This window comes from Actinia tenebrosa, unplaced genomic scaffold, assembly GCF_029948245.1.
Source record: "Actinia tenebrosa isolate PJP-AT-01 unplaced genomic scaffold, QUT_ActTen_1.0 PGA_scaffold8__29_contigs__length_14323225, whole genome shotgun sequence".
Lineage (NCBI taxonomy): Eukaryota > Metazoa > Cnidaria > Anthozoa > Actiniaria > Actiniidae > Actinia > Actinia tenebrosa.
Window position 1 is genome coordinate 8,153,444 of NW_028292585.1, and position 16,504 is coordinate 8,169,947.

The 16,504-nt window shown below is 33.9% G+C and overlaps 1 protein-coding gene across 5 annotated transcripts in view; it reads left to right on the plus strand.

Moving 5' to 3' along the window:
* Positions 1-16,504, plus strand: part of LOC116300371 (octopamine receptor beta-1R) — a 35,745-nt gene that overhangs the window by 3,983 nt on the left and 15,258 nt on the right. For 2 of the 5 annotated variants that reach the window (XR_016121860.1, XR_016121861.1), the window contains exons 1-2: positions 939-1,584; positions 11,402-11,463. Coding sequence is in view for 3 of the 5 variants with exons in the window: in XM_089040939.1 (XP_088897065.1) it covers positions 8,103-9,125 (1,023 nt within the window). In the remaining 2 variants the exon portion in view is untranslated. Of the gene's footprint in view, positions 1-938; positions 1,585-8,042; positions 10,402-11,401; positions 11,464-16,504 lie in introns of those variants that run through there. The other 3 variants (XM_089040939.1, XM_089040937.1, XM_089040938.1) reach the window with 3 other exon arrangements.

Below are 16,504 nucleotides of genomic sequence, written 5' to 3' on the forward strand. Positions count from 1 at the left end.
CTGATAAAAGAAGAAGAAAAGATAAATATTGAGTAAACAATTCAAGCAGTGGAATAAACAAAATTTGGAAACGTAATCCTGACTCTGGACAATACTCAATGGAATTATTTTGATATTTGGTTATAGTTGGTATTTTGTGGAATCTCTAGAACGAGTAACGGTACATGTCAACTCTATTCAGGGAATGGAAAACTAAATATAATACTTTAGATTTTTTTACAATTCTTTCCAAATAAACAACTTGAAAAGCGAAGGCGTTACGACTGAGCTAACTATCTGCAAAAAAATAAACAAAAAATAAGCCGTATTTTCGCTATCATTATTTTTTTCCCCAGTTTTTTGCTGTAAACAGAGGCTAAAAAATATAGTACTCGGAATTCGGTACTTAAAATTCAGTAATACTCAGATCTTAAACTTGTGATTGGGAACTGAAACAAACAATTTCCTAAAAGCTCTATCGCCGGTTCAAAGGTCAAAGGTAAAGTAATTCATGCCCCTAATGACTATTGATGAAAAGTCGAGGGTGAAAATAATAATAATAATAATAATAATAATAATAATAATAATAATAATAGTAATAATAATAATAGTAATAATAGCAATAATAATTTAAAAATGATAATAATAATAATAATATCTGAAGTTGGAATGTCTGAAGTTGAAATAAACATATAATAATAATAATAATAATAATAATAATATAGTAATAATAATAACAGCTATGATAATAATGATAGTAAAGATAATAATGATAATAATAATAACAATAATAGTAATAATAATAATAATAATGATAATGATGATGATGATGATGATGATAATAATAGCCAGTTAGTGGATCACTTTAACGAATGCTATACTATTAAAGTACTGTAAAAAAAAATTAAAAAAAAAGAAGAAATTAAAAAAAAAAAAAAAAAAAAAAAAAAAAAAAAAAAAGAAAGAAAAAGTAGATGAACAGAGTGGGTTGCCTCTGTTAAATTCTTTTGAGGGGATAAAAAAATTCGTCCGACTTAACCAGCGTCTTAAAATGGTAAACATGCCATAGCGCCGAAAAGAATCAATACAGCATAAAAACCCTTCAACTTAACTGTGTAGCCACTCACGCTCAGCTATCGTCTTCTTTTTCAATCAATCGTCATTAGTTTCTGACAACTAAATCCTATTGATGGGGTCTTTGTGCTATTTATCGGTCCGTGGGCAGCAAAACTTGGTGAAGTTTTATTGTTAATAGCTTTAGAAATGCCAGTCAGGAATGTAGGCGAGTAAGTCATTTATCAGGTGTACTGTGCAAGATATATCCGCATTTTATTCTCACATCCTCTCAGAATGTAAATCCGATTCTAAAGTCGAATATTAGCTCGAAATGTGTCTACAGTGAAATAAAAGGGCATCATTCGCGGAATAATGCTGCTAACAATATACAATATTGTATCATTTTAGCTCTATTCGAACAGACTCTCACATTGTCAGTCTATAAATATGCAATTTGTCGGTAAGGCAATACTCAGTACAGAAGAGATTCCAGCATATTCGATGAGTACGAAAGACCTTCGACATGGTTGTTCAAGAAAAATAACCGAGGTAAATAATTAAAGGTGATTGATATTGTGTATTTTAGTTTACAGGCTTTTGCATGTTAAGTATTTTGGGCATTTTATCCACATTTCAACTTGAAGAGCGCGTGGTAGAGACCGATCAGATCGAGCAGCAGCACGTTTCCATTGCTCTGAAAAATTATCTTAAAAATCAAAAACAAAATTAAGATACGAATCTTGCTTCCCCTAACTTATGCTCTTAATTGAGACACAACCATGGTTTTTGTTTACATATTTGAAAGATTTCGTGTACCTTTCATCTCAATTATGTAGATTTAACTTTAGAAGTTCTTGGGTTAGATCAAAGATCCCCATTTCCCCCCACTCTCTCCCACAATAATTTTCTATGCGCATCAACCGATGACAACACTAACAGCAGAATCCACCTTTATTGGAATACAAATAATACTTATCGCTTCTTGCTGCATCTGGTTATGCTATAACATTTTATTCATTTAACATCGGAAAAGGTACGAGATTTATTTATCGTGAAAAACCACTCTTTAATGTGTTTTTGCCAAAGATTACGCAAAAGACTGCAACCATTCTTCAACAACTTCGCAACCACTGGTATGGAATTTAACTTAGAATTAACCATAACTTCATAGTTTCATCGAATATCGCGCAGTATATCATGTAAAACATACATCAAGTTGCTTGGTGCTTTTAACGCCGAAAAATAGTATTAAGGCGATTAGCACCAATCTTAATTTTGATCTCTGATTCAATATACCGATTTGATATGCATAAATACGCTATTTATTAGGTTATTAGGTTTTCAAAGGTGGTGTATGGGCGATCGATAGACGAAGAGCCAGTTTTTGATCACTGAGTATTGAATGTCAAGTCCAAAACCAAGCCATATACTTAGCTTTATAAGAATAACAAGTCTCTTGAGCTTTATTTTCAATCATTGTCTAGTAAAATCAAATCGTGGAAAAAATAATTCATATCTTAGGCGCCACAATTCAGATTAGGGCAGTATCGCCTTAGGGACTCAAGCCACAAAAAACCCCAAATAATTTGATTTTAATTCTCAAGAAAGAAAGTTTTTAAAAATTCAACTGTTGAAAAATATTTCTTGTTAGACTTTGTTCGTTTTTTGTTGAGATAACGCTTTAGATTCAAGAGGTATTGTCGGCTGTTTGACGTCCGTTCTGCTTGGCTTTAAAGTGCCTTCATTTTCAAGTGACAAGTTATTCAGTATTTTCGCTGAATATTGCGCGAATGTTAGTATTCGGTTATTGATAATTATCTATTATACAGTGAGGACACTCGAACCGTGAACACTCAGTTTTCTGCCACTTTTTCACTTTTTTTTAAAATGTTATCAAATAAAATCGATTGGAAATTATGAGTTTTATTTTGACCACATCGAACTAAATTATTCATTTTAGAGGATTTGAAACAGTAAAAAGTTCAGAAAATAATTTTAAAAAACTCACACACGGTTCGAATGTCCTTACTGTAAAGGCCAATCATCTTATTCTTTTCGTGTTTTTCCCCTGGTTTTTATTTTCTTATTTTTATGAAAGTAACTCTAATAGATCGGCCTTCCCTCTTCTCTTCCCCATTTGCCGTTCTTATAATGGCTGTCGACGCTGAGGCCACCCAGTCATCTTGCAAGGCTAAGTGCTCATTAAAAAAAAAAAAAAAAAAAAAAAAAAAAAAAAGGATAGCGCGAATTGGGGTCAAAAAGAAAGGTCAATTTCTATACTTTTCTTCTATAAACGAGTTTCATGTGGTTTTATATCTTTTATTGTGAACCAATGACCGGTTGCCCCTCATCGTTTTCGTGCACTTGTCAGCTATTACAAGAGTGGTGTAATAACTTATCTTCTACCACACTTTTAGTTAATTGAAATTTTTGCCAATCCAACCATACAATTTCCACGGTCTATTTTTGACTACTGAATGTAATATCTCGCTCATCGACTATGAAATATTTAATAATTCAAAGAGTTACATCCAATGCCCGTTTACCGCCTTTCCACCATGCAACGACTTAATAACAGTTATGGCAAAATCAGTTATTGGAATCCAGCTTTAGGGATGGTTTAATAATACTTTTAAACTCGGCTGTTATTAGCTGAACTCCTCATTTGCGACGTTCGTGCTCAGTTGACAGCTTTATTTGTGTCAAAGCCAGGAAGGCCCATATTATTGTTTATAACACTTATAAACTTGTTGCTCAGTGTAGCATAGCCAATAGGCATAAATTATGTGAGTCTCACTTGAAAAGGGAGAGAATTCTTGATGAGGAAAGCGGTTCAATATTGTGTCCAATCACAACATAGAGCCAAACTGTTCACAAAAAACCCCTAAAATAAAGCGGGAAATGTTCTCAATGATTTATTCCCCACCAGAAACAATCAGAACTTTGGACAACGAATCCTGTTATGAAAATAAAGTAAGAAAATAGAATTTTTTAGAACTGCTTTTTCTTGGACCCGGAAGTCGATTTACGGCCGGCATACTTAAAAGCTTTGGTTTCTAGACCCCTCATCGAGTAACTAGAAAAAATTCTTTGAAAACATTCTTAGAATTAAGCCTCAATATTTTGGGTTTTTTCAAACATTTCTCCGTTCATTGAAAAGAAAAAGTCCCGTTGAGAAAATAAAGCGGTATTTGTTTTGGCAATGTACAAATAAAATTGTGAAAACAACTTCCCGTTTCATAATTAGAAATAAGCCAAAACCTTGTGGGTGTATGATTCAAACATTTTTCCTTTCATTGAAACGTTTGTATTGGCAATCACTGAGCATGCGCAAATCAAACCGTGACACACTTGTTGTGTGCGCTAATTTTCAAAATAAGCTTGTTCGAGTTACTAAATGTCGAAATACTGAGTGGAACTGAAATAGACTGAATTTGAGGACAAGAACGTTCTATCACTAGAAGTTCAATTTTCTACAGTGTCGATAAAGTAAAAAACATGTTTTCTGATTAATTAAAAGCAAGAGTGGATACTCTTGGGGGTAACTTGGCTCTTGAAATTATAATCAAACTTGAAGACACGCCACGAAAGCCAAAGCACAATAACGAAAAAAACAAAAACAAAAAAAACTTCCGCCATATTGGATCGATGAAGACAATGTCCCTAGTGTTTCCAAAACCTTCTATTATTATGATCGTCTAGAATAACATCAAAACTGCTATTTTTGGGCAACCGAGGGGAATGTTTCTATGTGGATAGTTTCTTAGGGTCTTAGCATGAAAATGTAAAGTTTATGTAAAATATTCTCCAGGTTATCCTTGGCGAATATTATATATTATTTGTGGCTTTTAAGTTATTCCTTCAGTTTTAAATGCATGACATCATCGGGGATCGTCGCTCTAATTAAGCACATTTTCCTCAAATCGTTTAGTTTGTATAATCTATGCTCTCGGGGCATTCACGAGTGTCTAAGCAATGACGATGTCATCAATCTCGTTAAGCGAAGTTTTACTTTATAAATTACTTAGCATTTGGTCTAATTATAGAAATCAAATTAAAACATTCAAAGACGCTAAAAAGCCAAGTTTCCAAGGCATTAGTATGTATTAGCTGGCTATATACCAACGTTATACATCGCCGAAGATTTCGATCACTGGATGTTCACTGGTATCTTGATCATCAGCAACACAAAAAGATCTAAAATCTCTAGTTAGGAAAGGAGTTGATGCTCTTTACAAATATTTTTAGGTAAAGACAAAAAGAAATACTGTAAAAGAAGGTAAGGCCAAATTACACGACCCTTATTTTGTTCGCAAATTGAGGGCTGACATTTACTTTAGCCAAAAAATACGAATGAAGATTCAGTTGGATATGGTTAGATATACGAAGTTGCTTGACGATTATGTAAAATATACAGGGCTTCTTTCTCGATTTTCTACTTCCTCTTATACTTGTTTTAGATAGTCCCTTTCGACTCCAGTAGTAGATATGTATAATGTATTGATTAACAAGATTGTTTTTTTTAATAAAAGAATCGTCAGTGATGGTCAACACCAAAAGCTATATTATCATGAGAAAACTAATACTAAAAAAGAGATTTTGATAAACACTTGAATAGAGTAATTTAGTAAAAGTTTAAGAAACAAACGAGCACGACGTTTTGACGTAGTTTAGTGTTATTCTCAAGGAAACGGATGAAAATTAGAATATTGCATATGATATACACTTGATTGCAGAAAGGTGGTAGTATACATTTATACAAATACCCAATTTATTCAGTATATTTAATGATATGCAAAACAGAAAACTCGCTTTATTTATTATTTGTTTCATTCAATGAACGTCAAAATATTTTATTCTCGTGTTTTACATCCTACAGATTATAAATCAATTGGTTTTGAGGGTTAAAAAAGTAAAATTGCAATATGCATCTCATTAGGTATTTGTATAAATGTATAAATGTATACTACAACGTTTCTGCAATCGAGTGTATATAATATAAGAGTAAATGGTTTGAACCCAAGTGTTGAAGTTTGTGTTGTGAAATGTGATCGTCCGGTAGAGTGTAGTATTGTGAAAGACTGTTGCTGGTGGTGACTGGCCGTTTCGACAACCTGAGCGGAAGTCATCTTCAGAGTCCAGTGAGAAAACGAGAAACAGTCGATGGTATTTATGCCTCTGGTTCGGTCGTAAACTAATATTTTTATGAAACTAACCACCTAATTGTCTCTTTCAGACATGTTTTGCAGTTGTTTCATCATACAGGAAAGATAGTTACTAGAGTATACTCTATACTCAGTCTAGCTTGCCTTTAACTACTCGTCATGGTAAAGCCATGTAATTTAGACAGATACAAGCCAGTATGAGTATGGTTATGACTGTGCTAAGTTATCATTATTATGATAATGATTATCCTACTGAGCAGGATAGTAGCCTCAAATGTTGAAGACATATTATCCTCACCCGCCCAAGAGGAAGAGCTCAACGAGCGAGCTCATGCGCTCATTCTTTCTTCACCTCTCAGACACTTCCACCCCTCTCCCACCCCAATATAATATTGAACATCGTTCTCACCGTCGGTATCTCAGCAGATCTCAGCAGATCCATCTAGACCATGCATTTTCTGATTGTACATGTTCAAAGAAATCGATCATAAGTTGTTTATCCTCATAAGTTGTTTTATGTTCATGATAGCCATTTTCAAATTGTTACCCTTCGATAAAGATATCTAGTGCACAGTGCTTAGCTAAGTAATCAATACATTCATATATGACTAATAATTATTGCTTACCTAAAATCGGTTTTATTTTGATTTTTGTTTGTTTTGGTTTTTATCAGGAACTCTTTGATCTTGTTTTCATAAGTGATTACTACAATATTTATCATTCATGGAGTAAACAAAAATATTTTGCTTCATATGAGTCAACATGATGAGAACACTACTACTTTGAAACATTTTTACTGCAAGTTGTAAGTTCACTTGCAGATGATATTATTCACTGTTAAGTGGTATGTACAAGTACAAGAAAAAGTCTTATTTTTATCAGTGCAGTTCTGTAAAGTAGCACAAATATGTCTCCTGCATTAGAATTCCGTCATACCATAATGATGTTCTATTGAGTTTACGCGCAGCCACTAATGACATCGTTTCGCGTGTTTCTCGCTAGTAGAAACTGCTAGTTATATTTTTTCTTTCGCTTTTTCCTTATTACTTAGTGAGCAGACTTCGATCGATGATCAGAAAGACATCCTTATTCAATTATTCTCATAAATAAAACACCCGTAGAACATATTTTTCATAGTCATTTTTCTTATCTTTTATAAAAAAAGCTCTTTATTAACAAGACGGCTAATGATTTTTTGAAGGTAGTAGTACTAGTTGTGTACTTGCATGCCATCATCTGTGAGTAGGGTTGTTTTCGGTGCTCTCCTGTGCTTCGAAGGTATTTAATGGGTTTTCCTGTTTCATCAAAATCAACTTCTGAATAATGAACTTCCGAGGTATCCTTTGCTGCTTCACTTCGTGCGAAATTAAGTTTTTTCTTTTCTCCTTTCACGAATCACCGAGCATTATGCACGAAGCCTTGCATTGAAACCTTTGTGCGTGACATCGAAGCATATTTCGGAAGTGGGCTATTCCAATTCCATCTTGCGTCAGATGCATTAGACAATGAGCTTTTGCTTCCGGAGATAAAAAGCAAGTTCTGCTTGCATGATCGATGCAAAAATAATTACTGGCATTTGTATTTTGAGATGTATTTTCTTTCACCCGACATTCATCTGTCTGTAAATTTTTCGCTTTAGTACTTCTTCAGTTTTATAAGGTCTTCAGTTAGTTTTCCGAACGGCTGTTGTGAAGTCAGTTTGTGTTTTGCTGGCTTCGAAACAACCAAGTATCTCTCGATGCTGACGCTTGCAAGATGAAGTATAGACGCCATTGCTGGTTCAAATGCTCGTTCCTTCAAAGGATACTTATCACTAATCGTTTTTATCTATTCCTCTTTCAGGAATTCAAGTATTCCAGTATTGCAGGAATTTTAAGTAACTCATGACCAAGGGTGTCCAACATGTCAAACAACAGCACAAATGTATCGAGCAGCGTCTTAGCACTCAAACAAGGCCTCACTCGAACCGAGTTGAATGTATTTCTTGTCTTCTCTGTCTTCCTGGTTGGAGTGGTCATCTTCAATAACTTGCTGGTTATACTTGCGGCTTATTCAAATCCAAGGCTCAGACGAAGTACATATAGTATTTTTGTGAGTTTGGCCGTATCTGACTTTCTAGTGGGAGCAGTGTCTATGCCATTATGGATATACATGATGGCGACGAGTGCCAGGATGCCACAAGGAGTTTACGTATTTTACATAGTTTTCGATATCTTCAGCGCAATGGCGTCTATACTTCATCTTGCAAGCGTCAGCATTGAGAGATACTTGGCTGTTTCGAAGCCAGCAAAACACAAACTGACTTCACAACAGCCGTACAGAAACACTCTTGCCGCGGTATGGATTTTTGCTGCATTTATTGCAGGTTTATATCCGCTCCAAAAAACCTTTAACTGGATAGCAATCTACACAATACTCGTCTTCTCCCTTGGATTCTTCATTCCTCTTGTAATCATATCCACCATGTATATCAAAATCTTTCGAATCAGTACAAAAATTATCGCTCCTCTGGAGAGAAGAACAAGTAAAGAAGACCTTAAAAGACATCTTCGCAAAGAGCACCAGCTTGCCAGAACAGGTGCTCTCGTAACAGGTCTCTTTTTCATAACCTGGATCCCATTTTTCACAGTCTCTCTCGTTGGTACCTTCTGCCATCTTTGTCTCATGCCGATACCTGGATTCGACTGGAAGCTAACGGCTTTTGTCAAGTTCATGCACTATGGAAACAGCGCTATGAATACATGTATCTACGCGTTCCTTAATACCGAAATGAGACGAACTTTTGTGCGGCTGTTCAGTTCTTTGACGCCCAAAATTTGTCCTGTGAGGTTATTGCATTTTATTGAGCGAACTAGACGGTGGAGGGACATCAGAAAACACATGAAACCTCCACAGCGTCTCGGACCTGTCATTTTTGCTAATTAATTAGCTTTTTGACTGGCATTCAGGCAATGCAACTTTAAATGCAAAGTGATATAGAGCCTTGGCCTCGAATATGGAATCCGATGCGAAAATCTAAATTCAGGATTTGGACTCCAGTATCCAACAAGAGGGTTTGCCAAAGATTTGAGAAAGCAGTTGCATGTTAAGTTCTATAAATTCAACTCTGTAGATAGTTTATTAATTCACTTCATCAGTATCCGTGTCTTTCTTATAGTAAATTTCGTGTTTTTCAATGTGATTAAAAGCTTAACTTTTTAAAATATGTTTTTATGCTAAAATTGCAAAGATATATGCTAGCTATAACATAAAATATAATGAAAATAGTATAATGAATATAAAAAATAGACATATTTCCGCGTTTACCATGCGTCCACGTGCATCGATCCTTCCATTTTTTCACCCATCCATCCAACATTCGTTTCATTCAGGCACTTGTTTACTTACACCTCACTACAATACCAATCAGCCAGCTATATAGATGAGATAAAATATTACAAAACATACATTTTTAGACAAATTTAGGATATTCCTGAAAATAAATCAAAATTGGACAAGCTTCTTTCAACAATTTTCAGGGAAAATAATTTAAATGAATACCACCTTTTTTATTGAAAAAGTAATAATGGACTTTTTGGAGAATTGCGTTTGCTTTTACCCACGCATATGATTAATTTGTCTCATAGGCATAAATTTAAATTACCCTACTTGAAAGAAAGTTAAGCGAGGCCCTTTGTTCTGCCTCGGTTGTGTTCAACAAAAACCCGTTCAATTTGAATCAACTTGTATTGTTCCGTAGTGCGTACATTCCTTGTAATACAATGGGTCTTAATAAAAACAAGAAGGCTTAGCCGAAAGGCAAACGCGAAATGGTATTATTAACTACAGATTTGAAAGCTCCCTTTAAATTTAGGCGAAGTACAATAAATAATTTTATCGCGATCGCGTGACTAGGGGATCTCATGTATCAGACGTAGCCCCGAGGAAAATGCCTTGGTTACAAATAAGAATAACTTCTAAGGTTACAAACCTTAGTTCTTAGTCTCAATATTCTTTATTCATGGACGAAAAAGCTTTTGAAGCTTTGTTGAGTAAAACACTTAGTCACTGACTGAAATTTAATTTGAAATCAAAGTCATTAGGGTTTTATCTTGAGCCTTTGAGAGCGTTGTCCGTCTCTCTGACTCCTTGTTGTTAATTTGCTTTTAGACAGAACATTTAAAGTAAATGTTATTGAATAAATTCCAAGTTAATGTTAAAATCGTTTTTTGTTTGTCTATTCACTCCATTTAAACATGATTTTTCATTCATTTTGCTAAATCTTAACGGGCTATTTTAGACATTTTATTTACTGTATAGCGCTGTGTGGCTGACACAGGGGAGGCAGAGGGAAAACCTTATTTAATCTCCTTTTTACTATCCTACTAAAGCAATAATAATGATAATAATAATAATAATAATAATGATGATAATAATAATAATAATATTTTTTAATAATAATAATAATAAAATACATTAATTACATTTCTCACTAAGAAAAAAAAAAAAACAATTGTATTTTGTATCTATATAGATATATACGACGTATAGATTATCTCTATTATTATTATATCAATAATAATAATAATAATAATGATAATAATAACGATAATAATAATATTAAGACGAATATTCAGACGAACTATTATTAAGAATATTTCAAACAAACTATATAGACAATAATAATAATAACAATAATAATAATAATAATGAGGATGATGATGATGATGGTGAGTAGGATGATGATGATGAGGAGGGCTGGATGATAATGATTTTTGGTGTGAAATGTGATCGTCCGGGTGAGTGCAGTCTTGAGAAAGACTGTTGTTGGTGGTGACTGACATTTCGACAGCCTGAGCGGAAGTCATCTTCAGAGTCCAGTGAGAAAATGATGATGATGATGATAATAATGATATTAGGATGATAATGATATGATGATGATGATGACGGTGATGACGATAATGATTAGGGTGATATGGTGATGATAATTACTATAAGATCTAGATAAAGAATAATATACATGTATGCACACACACACACACACACACATATGTATAAACAAACTTTCTAATAATCAATTAAAATATAATAAATAGATACCTCATCGCTAATTAATTGCTCACTGCTTCAGAAAGCTTTACTTGGAACAAAATGTTTTCTATTTCTATTATACTTAAGTATATCTATGCATGTCTAATACTGCTTTGGGTAAATTGTTTCAGAGCGTCGAATCGGCAACCAAGAAGTCAAGGCGCGATCTCCTAAAGATTTCTTACTTTTAAAGGTAGGAGTAGCTAAGAGTATACCCTTATTATAACGACAAAGGGTATAACTAAATATTAATACAATATTGGATGAGGTTGAGTATGATATCGTGAATTATCAAGACCAAGGCCGTGTTATTTGCGCAAGCCGTAGGATGAGGCGGTCTTGATAATTTAAGATATCATGCGAAAACCGGAATAAATCAATAATTGTTTTATTAGAGTGCAAACAATTAATCCGTGAAACACTAATTACTAATTGAACAATTGAAAACAATGGAATTCGCATAAAATTGTGCTATTTAGTATGACTAAAGTTTCACAGTTATATTGCTTGCACTCTATTCTTCGTTTGCACGTTACGTAATCGCGGCCATGTTGGTACCATTTAACGAAAGATTTCTCATTAGCATCCATTGTTAACGGTACCACAATGGCCGCCATGTTTTTGTCTTTTAACTCTCTTGGGAATGCTTGCAACCCCTCAATAGTTGCTATCACTCAACCAGAACATTCATCATACAAAAAACAAATACACAAGAGATCATTTGTGTCTTTTGTTTAATAAATGTTCTGGTTGAGTGCTAGCAACTATTAGTCACTAAATAGCTACTATTTGTCAGTATCAACTTTGTTTTTATTTCATGGTTTTACTGCATGCACTCTATTATCATACATTATGTTTAAACAACCAAAACTCAATTTATTTCTTATCCCATCGAGATTTTAACAATATTGCATCACCCACACACACACAAATCAAACCAAATTGTCAAAGCATATCATAAGTGTTGACATGACTTTTAGTTCAATTGTAAACTTAAAGCTGAGTATCCAAAAGCAAGTTGTCAGTTAAGATTTAAAATATTTGTCAGTAAATCCTTCAACAAGCAGTATAAAGCATATGCGTTGTCCCTGATCTTTTGAAAACCGTCAAATCGAAACCTAACCGCCCTCGGATCGACAGGTTATTGAACATATTAGAAGTATCGAATAGTAACAGTTATATATATAATAATATCGAACCAACGAACCAAGTAAAAAAATTCTTAGGAGGGAATTAAAGAAGTAAAGAGGAAAAAAGAAAGGAAGGAAGGAAGAAAGAAAGAAAGAAAGAAAGAAAGAAAGAAAGAAAGAAAGAAAGAAAGAAAGAAAGAAAGAAAGAAAGAAAGCTCCAAGAGTTCTTGATAGGTAATTGTGATGAAAAGACTAGAAGTAAAGTAAATGTAGATAACATTTTCGGATGACAATCTTTAAGATCTCCGTGTGTGAGCTTTGCCCTGCAGACAGGTTTGTACTCAATAACACACTGTTGCCATGTTAAGAGCTTTCTCTTCTCATGTCACTAAATAAATCCCACGCCTTTTCCCGGCCCCCTACCAATACCTCCTTCCTCGTATTTATATAATAACGAGTTCTGTTGGCCCTTACATCGTAACGTATGCATAATCTTGATTAAAACCATGTTTTTTAATTTAATTCTCAATTTCCCGTCGAGATTTTTAACGCACATGATATAAAAGTCAGTGCGCTTTCTTGCTTGTTAAATTTAATCCTTGCAAGTCGACCTCTGTTTTGTCACCAGTTGTTTTGTTACTCACATTAAATCGAACACAACTGAGCAATGACGTCAGAAATATTTGGGGGGAAAACTATCGCATGTCGACAAATGAGTAAAATCATTTCATTGAATTCGAGTGAAGAATGATATTTGAATGCTGAATAGGCTCTTTTGTTTGCATCGCTATTTCAGTTCGTTAGCAAAGGAAAAACAACACTTCATCAACTTAATATAAAATGGGTTAGCTAAAGCCTGTAGTGAAGATGGGATCACTGAATACGAAGGGTGAGGCGAAGAAAATGTTTTTTTACGACTTTGAAGGGGGAAAAAAGGACAAATGAAAAAGAGGACAAAGAGAAATGAGAAATTTAAGGGTGGGGTTCGAGTAGTCGAAAATGTAAAACAAAGAAATAAAACGATGAATAGAAGACGAAATGAAAAATAAGATCAAAGAAAAAGCGAAGCACAAAGAGAAAAGATTCGTAGATCCTGCTTCATATAAGCTAGAAATAAGCAAACATCATATGTCGCTTATACAATCATATTCGGCCATAAATAAACAGAACAAGAACCTTTGAGACGACATCCGTTCATCCGTTAGACCTTGTTTGAAAAGCGGTTATTCTAAAGACTCTTCTCTTAATATCAAATGGCTATCAACTCGTCGGTGTCTCTGGGATCCTATTCTAGAAAAGCGCACTCATATTTAGTACAACAGCATGTGTCTATATAACATCTATTATTTTTCTATGAATAATATTGAAGTGATTTTATTTATTTAGTACTGAAGTGACTCGATAAAGATTTGAAAATGCAGTTTGGATCTCTTAGCTTAATTTGATAGAATTAAACTTTCACTGAGCTGCAATAACTAAACATCCTTAGAGAAAGACAAGAAGGTTTTGTCAGACAGGTCGACTAGAAGTAGACTGTACAGGTTACTATTAAAGCTGCCGACTTCTTATAATGTTATGAACTTGTAAACAAACAATTAAAAAATAGAGAAAAGAGATCTAAAAATGGTTCAAGTATTTTTTTTTTCACTTGTTCATATTGCTTTGAAAATAATAGACTAAGTGATAAACAAGTATCGCATCCCTCATACCAAGATTCGTTGCCATATAGCATGCACTGTCATAACTATTCACAAAAATGGGCGACAATATTCCACGTCTATGGCACGTGGTATGTGAAGTAAAATCATATCACGTGATAATATGCTTGACAACATAATAAATAATACTTATTCATTTGTCTCATGATGCATCTTTCTTAAAATGATTGTCTTGAATGCAAGGCTAATATGGAAATACAAAAGAAATGCTACAAATTCCATCAAGAAAAAGATTGATTTATTTTGTATTTCCATGTTAGCCTGGCATCCACGATACTTTTGAGGAGGTCCATTGAGGGTCGTTTGTAGAAGGACCGCGACGTTTCGACTGCAAACTGTTAGTCTTTCTCAGACGCATCACCATGGTACGGCGGATGGCGTCGTCAGCACTATGCTCCGTTCACTAGTAAAGCACAGTTTTTGAACAATCAGCGAGCGCGTACTATGATGAAAACGGCTATTAAGATCCTTGTTATGAAGTAATAATAATAATAATAATATAATGATAATGATAATAATAATAATAATAATAATGATGATGACGATAATAATAATAACAATAGTAATAATAAAGAAATAGAAATTGTTTTACTGGATATTTTGCCCATCAAAACATTCCAACGGACAATTAAACTCGTGCGTAGAAACGATGCGCGCAAACAATGCCCATGACCATCCTTTCTATGTAAGACTTTCTATACTCTATGTAAGGCCATAAACATAAGTTAAGCTGTCTATAAAACCGTGTAACTGTTTCCTGAAAAGCACCGATTAAAATGCATGACAGTAAGCCATGAAGTGATATTACTGAGTTGGTCGATATTTACTGAGGAAAGTAACTGATGATATCAGTCACGACACATGAAAAGTGTTTAAAAAGTATTTATTTCAACGGGTGTATATCATACGAAACTAGCTTTAGCTTTCCTTGTTCATTACTAAAGAAAAAAGAAAAGCGATTGAAAATAATTTGTAAAAGATAAGATAAAAATCGTTTGAATGCGTAAAGTATTTAACGACTGAGTTCGAAGATACGCCTAAGGTCAGGTAATTATAAAATACAGCGATGGACTTTTCCTTTCTTGATACCCTACAACTTACCAAGAAATGATTAAATTCTAAATTTCAATTTCAACACCTTAAGAGATACCAAATCGCTTATTTTACCCCTAAAAGACACGACAAACACACACAATACTTTTACCCCCGGGGTATTTAAACAGAATTCATATTTCAAATGTTGCATTTTATACAGATTTATGCAGTTAACTCGTTTCTTTTTCACGAGAGAAATCTCTGAGTAAAGGAGATGATTGATGGAGTCCTGGCAGCGTTGATTGCAAAGTGCGTCAGTGTTCATGCTGATCTCCGGCTCGACACGTTTCATCTTTGTATACTGAAAGCTAAGATTCAAATGTCGATCACAAAAAAAAACAAAACAAAACAAAAAAAAAACAAACAAACAAACAAAAAAACCAACAACAACAAACGAATAACATCAGTATGATAATGGATGGAAGTGTATCAAATAAAACAACTATATGAATTATATTGAAAAGAGTGTTATGGGACAACCGCTCTCGGTACGAGCTCCGGGATCTTTATTTTACTCCCTGTGTTGAACTAATTACATGAGCCCTACATATAATAATTCTATGAGAGATGTCAGTCTCTCATCAATGTGATAATATCGTTGAATCATGATTGGCTAAAAGAAATAGTAAATTCCTGAGCGTGATATCTTATGAATAACGAGTAATACGAGTGAAAATCTTGGAATTCAACATAGCTTAAACTAAAGTTAATATATGAATATATTATAAGGAATATTTCTATCATAAGATTTAAGAGAATAGTGCTAAAATAACTGAGCGAAGGGGTAAAAACTGTGCTAGGGCGTAACCAGAGGTACAAATACTAATGGGAGGGTTTTACTTATGAATTCAAAGCATATCATTATCTAAACTTGTGCGTGATGCTAGCCTTGCTGATATCTTATATCGATATTTTTATAAAGCTTATTGATCGTTCTTTATCTGGTTTTCATACGATGAGAAATAGTAATTAGAAAACTGATGTCTAGCTTAGTCTGTAAAAACATTCATTTTCTCTCTCATAATAACAGAAGTTTATTTATCAATATTCATGCAGATAGTCTATTGATCTATTCGTTCGATTCATATTGCGATTTAAAATACATATCGGAACGCCCTTCAATTCTCATAATGTATAGCCATGCTAGCCCACTGAGCGCAATTTACTGAATAACGATATGAATCAGTTGGGTTTTAACTGAAATTATTTCCCGGTATTTTTTAATGCTGCATTTCACGCTGTTTTCAATCTGAGTTTTCGTTTCCTGTTTACTTAAAGTTTTTACGGCATG